General features: G+C 48.3%; 1 protein-coding gene across 1 annotated transcript in view; it reads left to right on the top strand.

The window, feature by feature from the left end:
• The window catches only part of LOC128727617 (fringe glycosyltransferase), a 105856-nt gene that overhangs the window by 18502 nt on the left and 62457 nt on the right, over nt 1-24897 (top strand). The window contains exons 3-4 of the mRNA XM_053821546.1: nt 16796-16844; nt 24772-24874. Coding sequence (XP_053677521.1) covers nt 16796-16844; nt 24772-24874 — 152 coding nt within the window. The remainder of the gene's footprint in view (nt 1-16795; nt 16845-24771; nt 24875-24897) is intronic.

The following is a 24897-nucleotide window of genomic DNA, read 5'->3' as shown; positions in this document are numbered from 1 at the left end:
CTAAGAACTTGCGGGACTTTGCGCCCCCGGGGACGTCGTGGCGGTCATCGTTTAGGGGTTAAGTGGACTGCATGAGGCTGCACTTTCCGGGCTGCGGGATAAACCCATTCGGCTATGGACGAAGGTGCGTACACACGGGGCTTTGTTCGGTTTCGGCAACAAGCACACAAAAAAACGTAGTAACAACGTGGGAAGTCACCCGGGACCGAGCGGATTATCGGAATGCATCCCGCCGATGGACCTACACGGGTGAAGAAAAACAATAACCTCACAATTCTGATCGCCGGATTCGGCGTATGAAATTGTAATTATGTTTATACAAACCGCCAAGAGGGCGAGATATTGGGCGGCATGAGTCGTCCGGAATTCGCCCAGTTCGATTCCGAAACGATTCACAGGGATGTCTCGAGGACCCGAGGAGTACTTGAGATGTCTTTGGTCTCCCGAGAAGCGCTCAAAAAACGCCTTTACTGATAGCACACGCTGAGGGGTCATTGTGCCCGCGATCGCGAGGTCCTTTGGGTTTATAACCAAGCCATCAGGCAAACGCATCGAAACAAAAAAAAAGCCAACATCGCCCACCAATACCAGCCTACGCTTGCGGATGCATTGTTCCACCAGGGGGCTGAAGATGCGATTCCTACGCACCTCGGAGCATTGGGACACACCAACAAAAACTGGAGCACCAGAATACGGAGGCAACTTCCAATAAGGGGCTTCGATGTCACGCAGGCAGCTTCTCCGAATCCTGTGCTCTGTCCTCGTTTTTTTTTTTGGCGACTGTGTCTACTTTTTAAAACAAAAAAAAAATGGTTGCACCAAACCAGGCACCGCGATGGCCTCGTGGATAGCCGCGTCGTAACAACAAGAAGCGCAAGCCGCGCGCACTCCAACACGGTGGTAAAGAGGAGTGAAATAAATTATTTCCATTTATTGTACGCCCTTTCCTGCACCACCGAGGACACGGCCTTTGTCCAGTGGGTGCTGGGGATCAACTTTCATCCCGAGATCGCCATACCGTCCCGTGGCCGGTTATGATCATGGCGCGATTCGCGCGAAATGGAAATTTAAACTGGATCGCCGACTCCGATGCAGCTCCTGCGTCGCTCCACTCGCTTGCTTGGGTTGATTGTCCGTGTGCATGTGTGTGCAGTTCGCGGATGGGGTGGATTATACCGCCTCACTGCAACGTCCACCCCACCCACGTTATAGCCGCGTCAGCAGATCAGCGGACGCGACCGCGCTCGACAGCGAACACAGGAAACGCGACCGTCGGGCGGCGTTTTTACATTCAATTTGCGCAGCGATCGTCCCTCGCTCGCGTGCACCGGATGCCCTGGAACCACCCACGTCCGCTGGGGCACTGTAACCGAGTCATATGCAAGCCGCTAAGCCACAAGCACAATTGTCCTCCACGTCGGGAAAGAGACCGCGCGTGCGGCATGATCGCGTGGCGGTTGGATTCGATGCTTCGAAAAACGCCCCCGCCGGGCGTTGGTCCGCAATCGACCGACGAAGGGTTTCGCGGACTACAACGACGAAACCAGTTTCGAACGCCTCAGGCCTCAAGCTGGCTGGTTGCAGTAGGCAGCACACGGGCGCACGGGTCGTACCTTTGATGGCTCGCTCGTGCCCAAGATCAACGACGCCTTGCAGGGATGCAGTCTGGCCCCAGTTGGCTGGTGGACATCCGGACCGCGTGATGCAGGGCTTGTGCTGGGTTCAAACCGATTATGGCACACAAACGGGCCCCGTTCTTTTGCGAAACCGTGCCTCGTGCCGACGGACAAAAACTGGTACGCTTCGCCGAGCGAATGACCAGAACGTGTGGAACTACGGACACCACGCGCAAACCCACTGCAAATGAGACTATAAAAGCAATCTCAATTGGATCAAGTTTCAACCCGGCAAACCGTAGATCTAAACACCATCTCGAACATCTGCTTCAGAGCAATGAAACGTCCCCGTCCCAGCATGCGCTGGGTTTTTGAGTGAGGCATTATCACCGCATCTCTATTCTCTCGTCACCGGCGGCCATCATCATCATCAGTCTCATCATCATCATCGTCGCGATTATTAGGAGCATCGTTAAGCTCATCCACCGCCACCGTCGTCGTCGTGTTAATCATCTTGTATGCAGGGCATCCCTCCCAGTAGTGGATTTAATACCAGACCGCTGCGCACGAGATCCTAGCGGCTTTCCGTGGGCAGATGCCGATGCCGGAATCCACCGGGATGAACCATAAATTTCACCTGGTAGCTCTCGAAACCATAAATTCAAACCACTGGAGTATTATTTACTACGCACCGTATTCGAGTGGACGCCAACGCACCGTGGCACGATTTAAACACACGGCAGCTGGCTGCTGGAGGACAGAAAGCGAGATTGGTCGAAATTGTGGTGCAAATTTGGGCTTGTAGCACCAGCAGCTCGTGGATCGGAATGAAAAACGTTCCTCAGACGACGATCGGTGGCATTCAAATGCGACCGGGCACAGATTATTGCTTAATTTTATCACCCGATCTCGTGCTTTGCCAGGGGTCCATTGTTCCGCGGCGAAAAACATTCTTACTACGGTACACTTTTGCACACGAAAACCAATCCACATGCCGCGCAAAAGTCGGCTTTTTGGACCGGAATTTGAATAGCGCCATTAGCGATGAATAATACAGCTTATTAATATTTTTCACCCCGAACTCGGGATCTACAGAGAACGAAGGCCAGTTCTAGCGCCCAAAAAATCTCCATCACACTCTCTGGAGGTCGGCGGCAAATTGTTCGGCCGTATAATTATCATTCAAATGACTTCACCCGCTTTCCCGGACCCGAGCCGGGGTCCCAACCCATTAGGGGATGCTATTTTGTTGCGTTGCGTTGTTTACGAGAATGGGTTACGCTGGGGGTTTCGCTGGGGCTCTCTCGTGCGTCTCTCGGCTTCTGGGAGCTTCTAAACCCCGGGAAATGGCACACAATTTCGAGCTGAACATAATTTAAGCACGTGCGTAAATCATGCTTCCGGGAGGGAGTCACCAATGTGACGCGGAGCAGCAGCCAGTGCCACCAGAACCCATCGTCACCTGTCGTCGCGATTGCGATCTCACCGAGCGCTAAGGAATTGCGGGACGTGAAAATGGGATTTAGAAAACTACGCCAAGGAAGCACCCCCACCGCGCGGAAACACACCAAACTCACCAAAAGCTCATCCTCGTGCTAGCAGACTTCAATCGGCTTTTAAAATAGCAATATCGCTTGGGTGGACGATAAGATCACGATCGCGCTTCATATCAGCGGCGTTTTAAATATGTTTCTTTTTCTTCGCTGCCCTTGTCTGCACGCGCGGCCATCACATTTGTGTGGATGGTGTCATTTGGAGGATGGTCGGCAGAGAAGAAACATAAACCAGAAACCTGCCAACCAGCGCGGGACCACCAACGGCTTAATTTATGAATCAGATCTCCTCCGGTGTCGGGCTCTGGCTCTGACTCGTTTTTTTTTCGCTCTCGCCCTCGGCGGCGCAATAACTGTTCGCGCACGGCTCGGGGAATATTATTTATGAATTTTTCACACTCACTCACACCCGACCAACTCCCCGTGAGAGGCTCGAAACCGCGACACGGAAAAGCTTTCATGGTCTAGAAGACACCGATCGCACTAGGATCGATGCCGAAAAGCGATGCGCGAACGCACAAGTGTCATTTTATGGAACGGAACCGATCGGTCGCTCTGTAACCGAAACGAATACCGCCGGTGGGGTCGCTTTGCTAGGTTCGCAGCCAATTGGTGTCACCTTCCGCACGCACGGACACGGCAAAAAGGGCTTAGAAGGGCGCGTAATTGAAAAGACGCAACCGATTCGTTCCGGGCGGCAAAGGAAGTCGCGCATCATAATCGTAAATATCGCAACCGAATTCGACTCGGTTCGGACTGGGGGGGTTGGTGAAATTGCCTCGAGGCGAGAACGAACACCATTACACGGCCCCTGGGGCCAACCGGGGACAATTGGATCCGTTTCGCGAGTTCTTAAATCACAATCAAAGCGCGTCCGACCGAAGCCGGACCGCTGTCAGTGACCGGACGAGGCGCATCTTCTCGCTCAGTACTCGTTTAGAAAGCAAAAAACTGTCTTCCAGAAGGAAGCCAAAGCGTCCACGCAACGCTGCGGTAGATCTGCTCACGAGAAACGACAAAAAAACGATCACAAATTAATGACAACTTCGCTCGCGAGTGAGCGCGGTATCGATAAAGCGAATCATAATGTATGCAACAACGCGCAACGCAACAAGGCTTCGCGTCCTCGAGGACCTCGAGTTTCGCTGAAGAGCGCTGTTTTCCTTCACTCACGCGGAGCTTTTCTTGTTGCCGTTGCACATCGCTTAGATGAAGTGGAACTGATTAACTGGAATTACCTGGCTCGAGCTCGACGAGTGCCGTTTATGCAAACATGCTCGTTTTACTGACCACCACACACCACGACTCATCAACGTCGCGCATCGTCGTCATCGATTCTGAACGAACCCATCGTCCGCAGAGTGTCCCTTTTCGTTTGACTCAGTTTCGACCACCCACTTCGTCTGATCGATAGAATCACGGCGTACCTGCTGCAATGGTGCCGTAAAATTGGTTTAAATATTTGTGCTCGCCGTTTGCTTAGGGGTGTTTTGTTTTCCTTTTTGCCCATTTTTTGTGTGGTTCCGTTCATCACCGACCACCGCAAGATGGGCGCGGGCTTTGGAAAACATGCAATTATGTAAATGTTCCAGTGCACGTTCTCGTTTGAGCCGCAGCACGCACCAAGCGGCTTCTGAGCTGCCTCGATCGACGATGGTGGAACAGTGCAGTGGAGGCCACTATTTTCCGCCCATTGTGGTAGCGGTGGAATATGTCATCAGCACTAGGACGACAAATTAATGAACCGAAAGCCAACAAAAGCCACCTTCCACCTGGGCGGGTATGTGTGTGCGCAATCATGATCCTGAGATGGAAACCTCCACCGTATAGATTCTTGCGTGGCGAGAATCGACCACCATTGCAAACAAATCATTAAATTGCAAATTCCTTTTTGATGCAAGATCCTTTCCCGTCCGTCAGGCACGCAACACACGCCAACAACCGCAGGGTGAGAGAGGCTCCCTGTTGCAGTTTATGAATTAAACATGTTCCGGTTCGTTCCTCCTGTTTCGATCTGACGAGCTACAGCATCGCCTCCCAACCGATGGGGAACGCCGATGGTTAGAAGTTGCATAAATATGTATGAACGCCTAGGAAAACCAACCAACGAATCCTGCCGAGTACGTTCGCACCGCTCAGAGCACGGTTTCGATCACGCAAAAGGATATGATGTGCCAGTTGGGTTGGGTCGGAACGGGAAAGCTAGTTTGATGTGCTCTACCGGTGTCACCGTGGTGCCTCTACTGGCACTCTGTGGGACAGAAAAAAAACATGCAGCCTAGCTTGAGGGTGAAATTAATCAATCTGTAAACAATCTCGGAACGGACGCGGTGCGCACGAGGTAACGAGCTGGCAAGCTGGGAGACGGTTATTTTATGCAGATTAATCCATGTGCAACCAAATGTGTCTTCATCCGTGTTTCAGCACGCTTCGGGATATCTAGATGGGCTGTTTGCTCTTGTTTTAAGGCTTCTGTTCATTTGATTTGCAGAGGATGATGATCGGCTTACGGATAATGCGAACAAAAAGGAGCGTACCATCAAGGATATCGAAAACATATTTAAATTTGTCACCTGCTATACTTTAAGTAAAATATCATCCACTTCATAACATGGCTGATTTACCTCATCAATAGAATTTTCCTACTTAATACCGACGTTTTTTTTACATTCGATCACATTTTTGGCCTTCAATTCATAATGAATGCAAGCAATATAATAAAAATACTCCATTTACTAGAGCCACTTGTTGAAGGCATTGGTTGTCCGAGCGGAAAACCCATTCCCATCTGCTCTCAAAATGCGTTCTTGGCAAACATTCTTGGCAAAAGCTTGATGTCCCCTTGGCAAAAATGTATCGCATTGCTTTAATTTAACGGCCATCACGATAACCCACCCTCGCTGCTGCTCGCATTTTCCGGCCACAAAACCGCGTCGCCATTGTTTCGTGCCTCGCGATAGTAATTCCACTGCATGTACGATCCCTATCACGGCCGGCCAGTAGAGCAGGAAGCGTGTGCTGTGCTGCGAAAGAAAACCCGGCCAACCCGAAAAAAAAAGAAAAAAAACAGCCATAGGAAGTCACCAACGACGAGGATGTGTTGCACATTTTGCAGGTTCAGCAGCAGGACGGTTCGCTCCCAGCGGCTGGCCCCCAGAAGTGTTTAATGCGAAATTAAGTCAATTGTTATTTATGAGCGAAACCATTCGCAGACCTGCCCTGGCCGTGGTGGTGACCCTTCGGTGAGCCTCTTTGCCGCATCATGAGGCTTCCTAATTCGCCGCGCCGTTTGTTCGTTCGCGGTCGGGATCTGGTTCGCGGTTTTATCTATCGCGAAACCGCGAACCCGTGCGGCCATTGTTCGATTCCACGGCAGGAGGCACCGATGGTATCGTCACCCCACCTCGGGTGGGATGGAAAACGGTTTTCCACTGGCGATTTTCGCCTCTTATCTTCACCCGAGACGGGATGCAGTTCGTTCCGGCAGCCAGCCAACTAGGCATCATATGCCGGTCCGACCGCGTGCTCCCACTTCCTATCAGTCAAGAGCTATTGTTTCCCATCTCCTGCCAGCACCTCGAAGGTCAGGCCCTTCGTCGTCGGTGCCTTTTCCTTCCCGCCGTTCGTTTACATCCATTTTCGGCCAATAGGTTACCGCTTATCGATGATTAAAATCGCATTCAAATTACTTTCCTCCATCCCGGAACGAACCGCCCTGCCCGCGAGGGGAACCTTTTTCGGTGTACGGGTCAGACACACACACACACACACACACACACACACACGGGCGCAAGCACGAGTAGAAAAAAAAACCCGCCCGCGAATGAGATTTATGATTATGAAAAAGTGCTCTCCGCTCAGCGGGGTGGTTTTTGGAAGTCGAAATCGAAAAACCCGACCGAGCAGCAAAATGGAGCCCCCTTGGTTTCCGAAACGACGACTTGGACGATCGAGCGCTGCTAGCCTATTTTTTCACCTAGCTGCACAATATTGGACGCTTTTTTGAGAAACCGCGCGCTGCGATTCGTTCCGTTTCGGGAATCGGGTCGAGATTTATGTGCCCGCTTTGGTGGTATACCGAGAAGGGCACGTGCGAGCGAGGAAACCACACAACAAGACAACGAAAAAGAACCGTTTCTAATTTTCACCCACCGCCTAAACGGGCAACACCGTGAGAGAAGCATCAGGATCAGGACCTCAGCAGGAGGCACGGGTGCCTCGATCGCAATGTGATTACATAATTTTTAGAGCATCAAAATACGAAGCTCGCTTCGTTGCGTGATCATAAATAGATCCGTGAGGTAATGAAGCAGCAACACATCAGCAGAATGCTTTTTCGTTTCAAATTCTCTACAGCATCCCGAAACGTTCGCACCAACAGACCGCAACGAACAAGTTCTCCGTTCTCCCGCGAGCATACACCGGGTCCAACATTCCGCGCATAAAAGTGACGTTAACGTGTTTTCTCGACAAATTTAACCGCAGCATAATTGTCCCGTGTACTGCTGCCACGCCGGATCGACGCATCGGAACATGGTAAAGGGCTCTGGTGCGCTCTGGAGAACAGGTTTCCACGTCTCCGTTCCGTTTCGCACAAACCGGGAAAACAATTGCATGCAGCAGCAGCAGCAGCAAGTCGTCGTCGTCGTCGTCGTCCATTGGATTGACGGGCGTCTGTAACCTGCGACTTCCACGACCCTTCTGCTCGGGGAGCCCATCTCGGATGCGGGGCAACGAAAACACGAGCAATTGTAAATTTTTATCACGTTTCGCTATGTGTTCCTGCTAGCCGTCGCTGGATCCGGTCCGTTTGGGCCAGTAGGAGTTCCGCGGGAACGGGCCTTTTCAGCGTGCATGGTTTTGACGGCACACTCGACGGCAATGACCCAGGGAAAGGCTTTCCTGGTCGCTTTCCACGGTCCGGAGTAGAGTTCCGTTGCCCAGCTCCGGACTAACGCCGTGCCCCCCAAAACATCAATCGCCCGCAAAGGAAGCCATCAACGGCAACGCGGCATAATGCGAGATGTGACGCCACCCGTTTGGTGGCTTCCGAAATGGCCGAGATTCATCGATAAACCGGTACGCATCACGCATGATAACGAAACCACAAAACCGGCCTCTGGCGTGGTTGTTGGTGGTACTGGCCTAATCAATGTGGCCGATGTGCCTTTCCAGACATCCGATTCATCACCAGCATGGCGCCAACAGCAGCTTCCAACTGCAGCAAGCAGAAGGAGAAGCAGTCGAGCGAGTTAGACAATCGGCGAGACGATCGGCAGATGTGCATCTCGCTGGGAAACTGTCCGTATCAACTGGACGGATGAAGCAAACGCAGTAGTAGGGCTTCTGGAAACCGCACCAACCAAAAGCTGGGGTTAATTAGTCAGGGATTCGCCACTTTTTCCGAGAATTATTGCGCCCGAAGGCGACGTCGCGCCACTTGTTTCACATGGATATGTACTCCTCCCACGTGACGGGCCAAACAATCGAGCCTGTATAAGGGCTTTATGAGTTTTAGTGGGAAATATGCGACCGTTGTATTCGATTTTGTAAAGGTGGTTGGATATAGGAATGATATTTAAATATAAGATAGAAGAACAAACCTCAAAATAATTGAAAGATGCATTAACCAGAACTATACAAGCCATCTCGCATGATCATTTACACACTTCATCGGACACTTAAACCGTATTGAAAGGGTGCATCCTTTCCATGGAAAACTCCAAACCATGAAGCTGCTTAACGGCTGACATAAAATACACTACCGTATGTGAAACAAAATACTCCCACAGAGAGAAAAAAACACCTATCTTCCCTTTATCGCGCCCTTTCGTTGGAGAGAGGCATCTATTGATAACCTTCCCGGCGGCATCGGATCTGGATCTTGCCGACCAGCTCCTTCATTGGTAGGGCAGGAATGAAATCAAATTAACATTTCCCACGATCGTGTTTGTAATTGTTGGCTGCAAAACCGCGACATCGCACCGCGCGCGACCCTTCGTCTGCTCGGTTCGTTCGAAAAACCAGATCCAAACCAGAACTACTCGTGTTTCGATGGCGGGAACGGTGGCTTTCCACGCCGCACCTTCCGCGGGAAGCGCATTTTCCCGACATCGCCGCGAGCAAAGCGAATGACGAGGGCGAGCATGAAAAAAAAAAGAAACTCACAGATAACGCTCCCTCGGTGTTGGTGAGATGAACTTGAAATCGTCTTCGGCGCCGTGCGACGACTGATGAATGGAGTGGTGACGAATGGCCGCTACCCACGATTCCTTTCGTTCCCGTGCCGGCGAACCTTATGAGAAAACCGTCCTCTACGAGCCCTCGGACCCCGGTTCGGCCACGGGAAAGCCAAATGGGTAGGATGACAGCGCGTGAGCGAGAAGAAAATCTGTCTGGGAAAATCGAAACCCATTCTAACGGGTCAACCGATTGGGGCTTAAAATGGTCCCGATCCAGTTGCGTGCCGGTAAAGGAACGAGCTGACTGGCTCTCTCAGCATGAAGCACATTGATTGAATTGTTTGAAGAAGCGACATCACGGCCATCGGACGATCTTGTAGTTTGAATCCGTTCAATGATGCTTGGTGGGCCAGCTTTTTTTCTTCTCCATCCATTTCTGGAAGCCATCCTAGCGGCACGTTTCCGGCCATACACGCTGTGTGAAGTGCAAAAATGTGTGTCGCCGAGCTGTCGCGAGCGAATAGGCATTTTGCTACATCATAGCTTAGATTCTTTTGCTCCTTTTACATGCTCGCCCGGGGAAGAAGCTCACCATATTGCAGCATTCTGGTGCAGACACCGGTCGACATTTTCTCGGACTGCTTCATAAAACCCGAGTACGCGTGTGTCCTCCCATCTGTGGCGAAATTTGGACGATCTTCGAACAGGTATCAAATTTCCGTTCTGAATTTACATTCACCTCAGCGTGCCTTTTGCAAACACTCACAACCTCTCCCGAAGGTGGGTGACATTTCCCAACGGTGAAAAAAGCCAGCAACCTCCGTCTCCAAGCCACCGATAAGTGTCAGATTTAATGCGAACGAACTGCAGAGGCGAAACAATTTACGATCCATTAGAAATGCACTTGATGGACGCACTAAAATCACCAGATATGTTCCTTTCGCTCGTCTTCGCGGCCAAATGGAACTGGAAAGATGCACCCAAGGCTGCTGCCTAGCGTTGGGAGGAAACAACGCGGAAAAGAGGGAAAATAAACACGCACTCCAGCTCGCTCCAATTTCTCCGCATCCTCGAGGCCTCGGGGCGGGTTCGGTGTGGAGTTTCTGCAAACACAAATGACGGCGGCTCGATGATAATGGTCCATGCTCGTGGCCGAGAGTGTGACATGTTGCCACATCATATTGCCGCCCTGTTGGTGCGTGAGTTGTGCTCAAACGAAGCAAGCAAGGAAGGAAACAAAAATACACAAATACGCGCGTAGGCAGTCCGAGGATGTTGACAATCGTATCGTCTGCCAACTCGATGCTCGTTTTTCACTCCAACCCGGGGTACAGACGGTGCGCGCGGAATTATCACGCGTTCTTGTGTATCCGTCTCGAACGCCCACGGGGTAAAGGATGCTAATAATCGAGCTCGGCACGGTTTGCCTGGTTGGGTTTTAGTTTGTTTTAATTTGTCGGTTGAAAAATTGCACTCCATGACAAGCGCACCCTAAGGCTGCCGTGCTGCGTTGGCTTTGTTTTGTGCACACATAAAAAATAACAGAAAATATCAACACACCGATGACCCTTTTATTTTTCATTCAAAAAACCTTCGATACTGAAACACTTTCATATTTATTGTTTTAAAAAACACACTATTGGACCCCTTTTTGGGGCTGTTGGGTAAGAGTTGTTTTTCCATCTGACGAGGGCCTCTTTTTCCCAACAGAAGCAATGTGTCAGTGAAGCGAAAAAAACGAAGCAAAATGCAACCACATATTTCATAACGCGTCTCATTAATTAATTCTCTCGCGGTTGGTTGAAACCACCGAATGAAATGGATTGGAAACGGATACGGATTGCCCTTGGCTGTGTGCCCCTTCGATTTTCCACGCTCTCAACGACACTGGATGAAAAAAAAGAAACGACTTTAAAGAAAAACGATTCCGCTCGCTTCCTCGGAACGCTGTTTTCCATCGTTCCGAATGAACGTGTGAAGCGAATCACACGAGAACAGGATATTCCGGCGTCGCCTCGAAACGTGGCCACTTGTTTGAGTCGTTGCTCGAAAATTGTGTGAAGTTTACAGTTTTCTTCCCGTCTTCGCCACTGCCGGTGTCCCGCATCAAACGGATGGTGCTAAAAAGGTGCTTTTTCCATCAACCGAATGCCGCGGGAAAACACGCCAGAAAAAGGCAACGACATCTAGCCACGGTGGTGACTTATACATGGCGTCGCTTTTTCATTCTCTGTACATTAAATCGTTAAAGGTTTTTTTCTTGTAATTTTATATTTCGGACTGCCTTCATTTCCTCTTAAAGCGGGTCGAATCGAACAGTTCCGAGCAGGAGATGCTGCGGTAAGTGCGTCGTAGAGCTCGACAGACACCATCACAAGCAATAAAACTCGTACCGCCACTTGTTGCACGAGACCGAATCGGAATTGGAAACCCCTTTTCCATCGTGCCCAAATTAGATGCTCTAGAATAAGGGGAAGCATGAAAACATGTGAATCATTCTTTTCAGCATGCCACCGGCAGCGAACACATGCCCGGGTGGATTTTTCCTCTTCATAATTCTCACGCAACTGTTGACAGCGCGTATAAAGCAAACGCATGTCCACGATATTCGAACACTTGAGAGGGGACATAAGAGACAAAGAAAAGAAACATCCTAGAGGCGCATCCCTTTCCATTGGCGGAGTTAATTTGTCGTACCCGAACAACAAACAAAATCGCCGCGGGAGTGCGAGATTAAGTCATCGCCTCGATCGGAACTGCCGGGCGGTTGGACGAACTCGGCACCCGGAAAAGATAGGGCTCACTGACTCATCCGACATATGGTAATTGCTCCGAAAACAGATCATAAGCGTGTAGCACTCCCGCGGCAGGCGCTATTTATAGCCGACAATGTTGAGCGACGTCGTTCCCACATGTGTTTTCCTTGTTCCTAGTATCCCGTTGCTAGCGAGCTGTTCCGTTTCCTCGTGGGACGAGTGGGATCGATGGATCGATCGCTTTCGTGTCGACGCCACCGGGGTTAAGTGAGCCTTCTAGGGAGTGTAACCCTTGACGAGACTCTAGCCACAAGTAGTATGAATGCTAGGAAGTGACTGAGATCAATTCCCCATTGATTTTGATGGATTTAAAATTCACTGACGAGAATAATGATGTCCCAAAGGGGCCAGCAAAGATGTGGCTCATGATGTTACGTTACGTCATCTAAAGCATATTACAAGCCTACATAGCAACGTTACTCAACCGTTGAGACAAGAAAGATGCATGAGCTTTTCAAAAACAAACCTTCAAACCCATCAGCAATATTTTGCTAACCATCAGCAGTTATTCCTTTTCAACAACATCCACCACACATACGGACACTCGTTCCGAAATGTGGCAGAAATTTGAATCGCTGCTTGCCTTCGCACACATCATTTCGCTTGCGAGCTTTTTGTGTTTCAGAATGGCTCAACACGCGCCTTTTCGCGGGTCCATTGAGCAAACGCGGAGAAATCGCAAGCACGCTCACCCTCCACATGACGACGTCAACGAAATTCTACACCCACTTATAACTGCACCAACGGGTGATTCTCCTCCCTGCAACTGCATCGTTTGCAAAATGGTCATGAACCAAACGTTGGCAGAAAACGAAACCTAATTGCCTTGGTGACAATGTCAGAAGAATGTGGTGTTTTGCACTTCAACTCGCGGCGGTACATAAACACCCTGAGGAGGGTCAATTCTCCACAGAAAATCTGCAAGCAACGCGCGGAGAACAGTTTGGCGTATTATTTTGGATACCAAAGCTTCAGTCGAGTTGTTCCTTCGCGCTCTTGCACTTGGTGCCAACACGCGGACTTGCTCTCGTCGCTGGCTTACATTTGTTTTGCCACTCCGAACACCAGATCGAGCCGGAACCATCGTCAGCATCCACCTGGCTGGCTGCCTGCACCGCAAAAGTCGTGATGAAGTTGCACCCGATTCATCCGGCCGGCCACGATTTTGCTTGCGCAGCCAAGCACAACACAAGCCGAAAATGGAGGAATCGAAACGAGAAGCAACGCCATGCCGCCTTGTATAACATTCGGAAAACATGAATTATATACAAATAATGTGAAATTTCAATGAGCAAATAAATCTTAATTTTTGAAGTCACCGTCTCCACCCGAGGCGGGTCTCGCTTGAATTGCTGCATTACGCCACACAGCAAAGGAGCGATCGCGCTTCGTTTCGGGAAGTGATGTCTCGGGCTTAGGTTATCGAGATCGTTTCCTTTTTCTGCGCGAGGATCACGTCCGTTCCGATCCAGCAGGGTGCGCGACAATGCGGATTCGTTTGTGTGTTTCGGAGTTTGCATCCATCGGGGTTTTCAACCGTCGAACACCTCTTTCGAGGATATACTTTCGGTTTCACTGGATTGCACAAGGAAAGAGTTGGGATGGGCTTCTAAGGGAAGAAGCCACCGAAGTGTTGGATGACACCATTGCAAAAACGTGCCAGATGGTACCCGGCAACGGAGCGATGGTTCGATCTCCCTATGAGCGAAAATGGTGCTGCGAAAATTACGTACCACGGTGTCCGGATAGGAACAAAACGAAAAGAACGAAGCAGCGTGGTCTATTTTTCATATTAAAAGCAACTTACGGTTTCGCCCCGCATGGAAGAGAAAATGCGCCCAGTGGGATAATAAAAGAAATTCCACTGTTCCCCAGATAAAACCGCAAAGCTCCGCGGTTAACCGTAACGTCCGAGATCGCGAGATTACTTGTTCACTGAAAAGGTAGCGAACTGTACCAGCAGTCCCGTGAACATTGTGACGAGTTGTAAGAGCCAATCGGGCGAGCAGCGAGCCAGAAGCGATCGAGAGTGAAGCGAAGCAACGATCGTGAAAACTGATTTATGCATCAATGAACAATGAGTCAGTAAATTAAATTGATATTTGAATAGCAAACCGAAATATCCCTTTACCCTTCTACATACGCCCGGCTCAGACAGGCGAGAAGCGTGCGATCACATTTTATGTTCCACGCGGCCGTGCTTTGCAATCGACAAGCAGGATCCTTTCCGGGAGTAATCGATCGCCATCTTATCGTCCTCTGCACCTTCGGCGAGCGCTCAACCTTGCAAGCTTCGAGATCTTCAACACTTTCGCGGCTCGCATTCGCGTGCAACGTAGGTGTTTGCTTTCCGCCGTGCATACACACAAAAAGAGGGCGATTAATCACGTCCCATCGCCTTTCCACTGTCGTTTATCCTTTTGTCGGTCCCAGCAACCCAAAAGGGGTGGCTCCGAGCATCCGAAGCATCGGCGTCATTTGTTCGTGTCTGGTCTAATTAGATGTTAATCAACTGATAGCACCCGGCGACGGCAAAGACGATGACGGGGTTGGTTGGGTTGCTTGGGCGCATCACCACCACACCTAGGCGCAATCAATGAGCAATTTATTTTCCCTCCCTCGGATGGTCGCGATTTCCGATTTCGGTCGCCAGCGTAAAACGATACCGCAGGAAACCGGAGACACCGGGGCGCAAAATTTAAGCCAATTAATCGGTAAGATCAGCCCCTTTCGCGGGTCTCTTGTTTGTGTTCTTCGTAATCTGCTCAGCACACGTCGCGGGAAGAAGATCGGTCGATGATATTTCGGTGAAACACGGCCGATCCGCTTGTAATTGCCTATTCAAGCACGTTAATTGGATCGGATGGGTTCGGTTAAAAAATCGACGCCATCGGGTGCAATATTGCGCGTTGATTTTCTATGGCCGTGGGCGTTTTATTTCGAGCGAGTTTTATTGTGTTACTGTAGACATTGCCATAATTTGGGCTGATTTCATATGATTGTGTTGTTCCTTATTCCCATCCATGTACCTAGGGCGTATTAGATGCTGGAGCATGTGAATGAAACATTTCTTTTGTTTCTGAAACCTTTAAGCGTCATTTATGAGACAAGGAATTCTATTTAGTATAAAATGGGATATCAAAGTTTAACGCTCAAAGTTGATTGTTTGGACTCAAAATTTCATCCCTTATCTGACGAAAATTCCTTTTTTTTTGTTTTAAAACTGCACACCGCGAAGAAACAAGCGCTTTACAGAAGCACATGCTATTTCAATTGAGGAGAAATTATGAGGTCAATTTAAGGCAGTTTTATTGGCACGTCAGAAGACACGATCTTGACCGCTCAGAATTTTCCCTCCTTCTCATATATCTCCTCTGCTTCCATGCATTCGCCTTGATCCCAAAATGGCATCTCTTAATTGCGTCACATTCATTTCTTAATTGTCCGTATGCTGATTGCGTTGTCAAACGATCGTTGACGACGGCCAATCGAAGACGATCGACGGCTTGGGATCCACGTGAGACGCCACCATCACGCAACAACCCTTCAGAGCCGCCGGAATGCAATCAAAATGCAATTGCTTGGCTCATTTGACCGGCACCAGGACGCGCGGACTCTGGCGCAAAGGCGAGATGATGAGATGATTAAAATACGATAAGCAAAAAAAGGGCAACCCTCATGCATAAACACGCCGCGAGCATCCCCCTTGGCGAACGCGTGTTCCGCCTGCGGACGCCTGACGGACAGAATTGTACCGACGTTGGTAGATTTCCGGTTTTCGGTTGCCATCCTGAGTGAACCGATTTTTCCCACCGGGTCCAAGCGACGGCGCAATCACGGCCCCTTGGCTCGAGAGCGCATTTATTTTGCGCGCGACATATTTGGAAGTGGCCACTTTTTGCCCGTTGCCCGCGGTTAGAAGCGAACGAGCCTTTTCGTGCCCATCGCGGTCCCTTCTCGGTCGATCAAGATCTCCCGCGCGACAATCGATAGTGGCGTGGGGAATATCGCGACGCGAAGCCAAACGAACGCCTGCCGATCAATCGATCGACCGTTTAGCGATCGGTTTCGTTTTTCCCTGCGGCTCGTCAAATTCGAACGCTGATGATACAATTCGCCGCCATCACAAGATCTGCGCCTTTGCGAGATCGTTTACCGAAGTGAGCGACTAGCGAGGGAAATGGAACCTTAACCGCAGGCAGTGGAAAGTTGACGGAAAACCGACAGTCGCTCGGCTGGCCCCAAGGGAAAAATAAAGTCCCGTTCGGAGAGCACACCGAACACCGCGAATGGTAAACACGGGTCGTGTTTTTCCGTCCCTCAGGGGGCGCGAGAGCCCACTCGCTTCGGGGTCGGATATTTTAATTAGAATAATTAACCCGATTATCTTTTATTGAGTTTCTTCTGTGTGCCCGCGCGGACGTAATCGATCATCAACCGATCATCGACTGGGGAAGTATTCCCGTTTGTTGTTGATGTGTGGTTGTTGAGCGATATATCTCGCATTTGCCCCTTAATCATGTCAATCAGGGGAGGAAAAATCGCTCATTATTGGTTATGATTCATGCCCGCGATGGAATTGATTTTGTTTGATTTAATATTCTTTTTCCCTTCTTTTTCACTTCCAGACGTGGTTCTTCACCGACACCGACGACCCGCACTACCAAAAGTTAACCAGTAAGTATTTAACTTTCTGACGTTTTTTTAACACACATCCAAGCCAACGAGAGAATGTAAACCTTTTATTTAATTGCCACTGCAAGCTATCCGTGCTTAAGGAACGTCCCGGTATCTACCACCCGATTTAATGAATTTCCTCGATCCATTAGGAGCAAGATTGGAAAAACGGATTTAAACCTTAAGTTGTTTACCGGTCCGAGTCTCTCGAGTTCCAATCGCGGTCAAGCTTTTACGTGCGGTAAACGAAATTAGCTTTGAAAGGGGTCAGTAAAATCATCCCGGCCATAGTTGCTTTGTTCGATGTCCGGGAGGCCGATCAGTAATAGTAAATAAACAGACGGGTCACACGGAAGCTACGCATCGAAAGAACGCATCGTCTCACAAGAGTGAACTCCTCTAGCATGGGATCATAAAAAACGAACTCTATTTTTATGAGTATTTTATGATTGAGATCAATCCAGCGATCAGTGAGCTAGGCTGCGTTGGGAACGCGCTTCATCGAAACTTACGAGACGGCATTAGCATGAAGTTAATGTTCGAACTCGCATTGAACATTTTAGATAAAGCTATATTATTGGGACGTGCTACCTTGGCGAGTGGAAATTTAGGAATATTTAAAAGCCCTCCCTTTTAAAGGCTGTATTTATTTTGTTGTCTCCTATACCTGATTTAAAGCTTAGATTTTAAAGCTCTAGCTAGCGAAAAATGATACACAGTCAATCATTTTATTTCTTTAAAGCCCGCTAAGGATTCTTAAGAAAAATCTGTGTAAACAGCGATAGAATCATGGTTGATTATATAATTTTCCAACTTTCCTGCAATCTTCTCGCCATTAATCGCAAGATCCCTACGCAAAGAGCTCAAAATGTCGTTTATTAAAATCGAATAAAATATGTTAAGTCACCGACGTTTACGTCAGATCGTCGTTTATTCGATTTGAAAAAAAGCAGACACTTTTTACGACTTAATGCTCAGGGTGGCATTTTTCTCTGGAATTTTCTATGAACTTATGAACGTAGCAACCGTCCCGGTTAAGGATCGACTGAAAACTATTCAAACAGATTCGTCGATGGCACATAGTTTTTTTTGGCTCGTTAATTTTTACTAGCCCCATTCGACCGTTTCAGCGCGAGGATTCGAAGCCTCCGTTCGATTTCATCTAGCGCGCAGAGTCGGATTTTATAGACTCCCGAATCGATCGCGACATGACGCGACACATATGCCCGCCACAGCTACTCAGAAACACACGCAAACATCCTAAAAAACAAAGACGGTCCTCTTTGGAAACGACAGAAAATGGCTGATTAATGGTCACTCGTAGGTCTCGATCGTAAATGTGGAGACCTCGAAGCTGCGGAACTCGATAATTTGATTTTCTCCCGAACTCATTAAATTGAATGATGTGATCGGAACGGAGAGACAAAACGCTGTCCCGCGATCCCGCGAGGACGATACGCGACACGAACGCGCCGAGTACCTTGGATTCTATGGATACGGTGCTTTGAACTGACTCGAGTTGAGGTCATAGTCAGATGTTTCATTTCGGGCGTTTTCTGCTTTGGGGTCACCATTTTCCGGAATGAATTACTGGAGTTTTGGGTTCAAAAAATTACCTCAAAGAAATAAATCCACTCCAAATAATAAAAACAGACGGCCGATCGGAAATAAATCCCACCAGCGTCATCCCACATCCTTAATCTCCCTCTTGCTCATCCTGACGAACGCAAAAGAGTTTCTGAGACTCCTCTGCGACACAAAACGCATAAATAAACGTCAGCTTGTTAGTGACATTCTGATCGAAATACCTCCTAATGATGTGAAATTCCACGCGAGACCAACATTCGGACAAAGTCTGCCCTTTTTTTGGAGGGGAAGAAGACTCTATCGTAAAAAAAGGTCGAATCAACCGCAAGATATTTGGAGAAACGATCGAATGGGGAAAAAAGCAAGAATTTACCACTAAAAAACACGCGATTCTGAAAGTGAAAAACCCCTTACTACGAGAACAATGTGGGAAAGAGCAAAAATAACAAGCAAATGAAACGATGCGACTTATAAAAACGAGAGCAGTATGCCATGCGTTTTCGAGAGGCTCAGCAAAAAAGGATTGGAAGTCCACCTTTGTGGCCAAACTACGATCAGAGAGCTACAAAACGCACCTTGTTCAATTCGCCTGATCTATCTCCTACCACCGATTCGTGTTGGACTTGATTGTGTTCCGTCAAATTTTTCCCATAGGTTAAATTCATAGCCACAAGAGCCTCGTGGGCTCAAGAACTCCAAACAGCACAGTCGGATTCGTTCGATGATTGATGATCGACCTTCCGTTTGGAGCAAAGCACGTTTTATTTATTTTTTCTCTCGCCCTTCTTAGCCTCTCCCAAACACTGCCACGTTCTGACGGAGCAGTTTGATTTCGTTGTTCGGTCACTTCGGTGGGCAGGGCCCTGGCTGGGGATCCTGTCAACAACAATTTAGACAATTTTATAACGGCCAGTCACTGCTGTCTGTGGCGATCGAATGAGTCGCGGTATTTTCGGAAGGAAGTATTCGTGGATTCCGCTAATGAAGAGACATTCTCGAACGCGGTGCGGAGGATGTTTATGTTTTGTGCGTGGATATTTTGGTGTTGTCTTTTGGGTTTACTGATCGCTAATCAAAGCGAATTGGGAACCTTCAACGGTAGGAGCTATTGAGAAACGTTAAATCCACCCCTTTGCGCATAAATTATGTACCGATCTTCAAGCGTAATGCGCTGGATTTTATTGTCAGCAATTTTTGAGTGCATTTGAGCACGTGTTTTACTCTAACAACTCGGCCTTATCGCAATGAACTGTTAAAGCGAAAAGTCCACATTCCAGTAGCCACAACATCTAATTAGAGGCGAACCACTGAGTGAGCAAAAGCGCTACGAAGCCATAATCATCGCACGGCTTCCCAATAAATTATTGTCATCAACCGACCGGCGACAGCGCAGCAACGGAAGTCCCTCGGGCAATTTATTGGACAAGAATGCACAAAACAAAATCAAACACCCTCAGCCCTTTTTTCCAAACAAGTCCTCCGGCGATGGTTTCGGTACAAATTTTGTCCGACATTTGCCCGTCGTCTCGTCGTCTCGTCCCGCCAGGCGATGATTTTATTGTACGTTGGCAGCACAAATTGTAGCTTCGCCGGAACGTTGTCCAGCTGGAGCCAACGTAAGGGAGACACTCCAACGAGCTTCGAGCAGTAGTTCCGATCCCAAACCAGACCGTGTCTCAGAGCACCGGCAACTGAAATGATATCTCTTTACGCCGGCGACGATCGTCGACGTACGAAAACCGGAAAACGGCGGAGACTAAGCTAATCAAAATGTTCGGAATAATTTCCCAAAAACCCCTTGTCTTTCGCTCTCGCTCACTGCTACCGGAGGCGGTCTGGTGCATCGCCTGCCGGAGGGATCTCGTGATACAGCGTCCGGCAGCGATCAACCCTTAGCAGCTCGGGTGCAATTGTGGAGGTCGTTTAATTGTGTTCCTTCAAAAGACAAAAATACGACACCCTTCCGGGCCGACTGGGGTATGAAAGATTCGTTTTTTCTTTACGTTGTTGTATTTTATTTCGCGCTCTCCGCCATTAGACGCCCGTTTTATGCCTGCTCCTTGGTCTCGCGTTTTAATGAGAGCACTAAATTGATTATGATTTTTACCTTGCTTCCACGATGGACTCGCGGTCGGTATGAGAGCCGGGACTTCCTACAACTCTTTGCCGACCTGTCGTAAATCAAACACCACCCTGCAGGGGAAGCTGCTTCAGTACGATCGCTTTCGTTTGTCGAGACCGGTGGCATGTCGGCGGGAATATCTGAACAATGGCCCCGGACCCGAAGCGAGAGGGAAAAATGAGACCGAACAACAAATCCCATTCGTTAGGCCACGGAAATATTTTCCCCGCCGACGAGCACATCGCGCCATCGTATGTTTGATTTTGAGCCCAAGCCTGCGTGGCAAAGGAAAATCATACGGGAAGGATCGTAAAACTCAATCAGCATGCAGTTCGTCCCGCCGTCGGCCAAACCGAGCTGAACTGGGATGTAATCAGAACGGAACGGAAAAGCCGACCCGAGCTCCTGCAGAAAGATCGTTGGTCAGGAAAATGAAAGCATAAAAAAACAAGAAGCAAAAGCCCAGAGAAGTTTATGATTTGCACAATCGTAAACGTGTAATGAACGCGGGTGCGTTCATAAATCTTTAGCATCATTTCATTTCATTTGGCCAACGATGAGACCACTGATTATTAGGCCACACAAGTCAAGGAAAACGCGCGTCGCCCAGAACTCAACTCATTTAGCTGCGTAATTCCTTCGGGGGTTATCTAAGCTCACCTGAACACCACTGGGCAGATGCTCGGGCTCCTAAACGGATCGGAGTATCACCCACTGATAATTCGGTGGACTTTCCGGTGACATTCCATTCCGCTTCGCTAGCAACTGGAGTTCGGGGAAATGCCCAAGCGCCCATTTCGCTTATCGCAAACTGGCCACCCCATCACGAGTGCGTGATGGGTTTTTATGTAAATAATCCGCGAACGGAAAGAGATCGACTTTGATCGAGCATCGAGCACCAGGGCGGACGTTTAATTGTCGAAGAAGCCCGGGGCCGAAGGACGTGATGACACTTTTAACGAATTTATGGGTACCTTTTAGGACGCCGAGAAAGCTCGGCTACGCTCTGCGCGAGTCTAAAACCTTGTATCATTATGCAAAATCAAACCCTCGAGATCTAGCCTGAACCTAACAGACCTGCAGGAGCGTTCAGTAGAAGAAGCTTTCGAGCGCTCTTTTTTTTTTGCTCTCTCGCCCTCATCTCTGGTAGAGAAATTAATCGATCGTGACACGAGCGATTTCCCTTGCCAACCGGGGGTGGATCGAGTTGCGACAAGAAAGCCCAAAGCCCGCGCTCAGTGGAGCCAAACAGAACAAAAAACCGTAAAGAAGAGATAACTATTTTATGATGACCATTTATGCTAATCATTTCGTTTCCCGCCGGTTGACATTTAGCGGCGACCCAGCGCGGTGCTAGGAGAAAGATCTATCGCCTTCAATATCGACGAACGACCACGTGCAGCTTGGCGGTTAGTGTGATTCCTTTTTTTTTTGGTTCGATTCCGCTGGTTCGTAAAAATGTGACAATGGCTTTTTTGGGACATAAAATTTCAAACATAATTATGAGCAGAGCCACAAATCCCGCATGGCGTGATTTGGAATTTATGACGCACCAATAACGCGTGCCCAGGAGGTGTTGAAATCTTCAGCATTTCGGATGCTCCCACATCGGGAGATCGTTGGCAAGGGCTTCCAATCGTTCCGATGGAAATTTGATGTAAAAGCGCCATAAAACGCGACGATTAAATTTAGCAAATTGTGACAAACCCTACCGATGGCGGAGCGATGTAATCTTCGATTGGGATTACCAGGCATGTCAAAGGCCTAATTTACCTAATATGAATGTCACGTTTTCACGAAAACCTGAAGATTTCTATTTGTTTCCATTAGTGCTTACAATAATTTGATTTTGTACCGAGAATATTTACGATCACGTATGTAATTAACACATCAGATACGTTAGAAATATTAAACTTGACTTCAACATTTGAATGAATGGAATTTCTACCATCTTCGGCAAGCAATATTCCGAAATTTTAAAGTATTTCAATCGTCTTAGCCCGCACGGCAATAAAGTTAATACATAACCCGAAACGATCTCGCGTCTAAAATATTATTTGAAACGAGACATATTTTGACACCTTCGGAGTTTTGTGCCTTCCTTCATGTCTGTATCATCCGCTTAATGTGACGATCGCTATTCAAATTCCAGGGCCAACTTCGAGGGAGAATGATGAGGAAAAAAGCCAACCCATCCCCAAAATGGCCACCATAAGGGGTTTCCCCTCTCGCCATGATAGAGTTATGTCGCCTCTGGTCGTAGTCAAATTTCGAGCCACGAGGGAGATTCCAACGCACCCACCTGAGCTCATCTCGAATCGATTTTTTTTGTCTGTTCCGGCCATTCCCGTGCATCGGCACCATGTTAATATCGAACTAAAATGTGCCATTAATTAAAGCGTGTATGGGCTCGGTGAGATTTTTATGTTTACGATCGTCACGATCGTCGATCGCATCGCGTCATCCATCCCTCTGAATTTTTGTTCCGTTCCTTTCCAACCAATCACACCACAGCCATTCGATTGGCGCAAAGGTGATGAGTTCGATCGACAAGCTTAGAAACAAGCTCCGTCGTTGTATAGCGGAGCCTGTCAATAAATTGTTACTATGGTGAAGGAAACATCTTCTTCCTCGATGCGGTGGCTTTAACGGAAGATGGGTTTATTTTGGGGTGTTGGTCTGTGTCGTTAAATAACATGGAAGAAAATCGTAACAATCGAACTCAGTGTGTTTCGAATAGAGTTTAGTTAATTTTTGTTTATCCACTCCCTTGACGAGCTCTAATCACTTTTGACGAATATTATCGGTTTAAGGTACTCCTTAGGTACCTGTTCGCTATCGCATATATTCATTAATACAGTCATCATTATAATTTATTTAAGGACGGTCAGGCCGTATTTAGGTTTGTTTAGTAATTTGTGGGCTGTAAGGCATTTCCTCCAAACAGACGCTGAGAGCCTTATCCCGGGCTGACTCGGTTGTCAACACAATCATGTTGCATATTCAAAATCAATTGTTAAAAGATGTTACACATTTTTATGGCGAACTTTTAGGATCCTCTACTCGTTCGTCTTTTCCCATTTGCACTTTTTTCCCCTAGCAAACGCGCTTCGCGCACCTTTGATTGGCACCGGCCCTGCTATCATCTTTCAGCATCGGCCTCCAAACGCCCTCCAAGATGCTCTCGAAGACCACAAAGGAAGACACAACAGCATATTATACCGCTTTCGCAACTCGATGTTTCTAGCGAGCTTATCGCCGTGTAGTGCGTAGGTTGCGACGCGCAAGGCGCGTTTCAAAGTCCAAAGAAAACGAACGAAAGGGTGACGATCCTCGCACGGCAAACAAAGGCATTTCGGGTGGAAGGAGTGGGAAAAATGATCGTTTACATTATTATCATTCGGTGTGTCGTCTTCCTAGGCTTCTTCTCTCTGTGGCGAAAATTACGAACTTGGTGGTGAGATTGTGGCTGAACATCAGATTAGAAACTTCGTGCGGGAGGGAACGCGATTTGAAATTCAAACGCTCCATAGACACATCCTCGCTGTCATTAATGTCACTATTTAGTTTATGACCGCGCGTTCAACGTTGCAGTGTCGTTCGAGGCGGTGACAAAATATATAAAACAGAGAGAACCGGTCCACTTAATGCAGATTGTCTTTGAGATGCCGGAAAATAAGATGTGGGAGAGAAGGAAAGCAGGCGAGTTGGGGAAAAGCACGATGAAGGGAGGAATTAAAATCAAAATTCGATTAGATAAGGATTACAAGGTAGCACCATATCATTTCCATTACGCAAAGATGCGCGGACGAAACAGGCGACTATCGATCGGATCGGAAGATTTGCAAAGTCAATCCAAAATCGAAAAAATGAAACCATAACCAAGCGATGCGAACCGAGTTAAGCGTTAGCCATTTGTTTAATTTGATATTCCACCCGCTTTCGCTTCGCATTGGGTCGATCCAAAATTAAAATTAGCAAGAATTGTCTAACAAAACTTTGAGTTAATGAGCTTTTGAAATGGAATGGAATTTTTAATTTAATTTGCTTCAAAGCGGGTGCGGTTATGAGCGAAAGAATCGATGAAAGGAATTAAAATTAATACGTCTGGGCCATCTGCCGGTTGCTACTGCACCCGTTTGCGTTAGTGAAGCGTGATCGTTCGGTGCAAGATTTTTTTCATTAACATCTTTTACCAATTTTTTTTCTCTTCCACAGACAATCACATGGTCAACACGAACTGCTCCCAGGGACACTTTCGTAAGGCGCTCTGCTGCAAGATGGGCAAGGAGTTTGAATTTTTCCTCGACAGTGCCAAAAAGTAAGTATATGGGTTGAGGAAAA

This window comes from Anopheles nili, chromosome 3 (genome assembly GCF_943737925.1).
Source record: "Anopheles nili chromosome 3, idAnoNiliSN_F5_01, whole genome shotgun sequence".
Lineage (NCBI taxonomy): Eukaryota > Metazoa > Arthropoda > Insecta > Diptera > Culicidae > Anopheles > Anopheles nili.
This window is presented reverse-complemented; position numbering and strand designations above follow the sequence as displayed.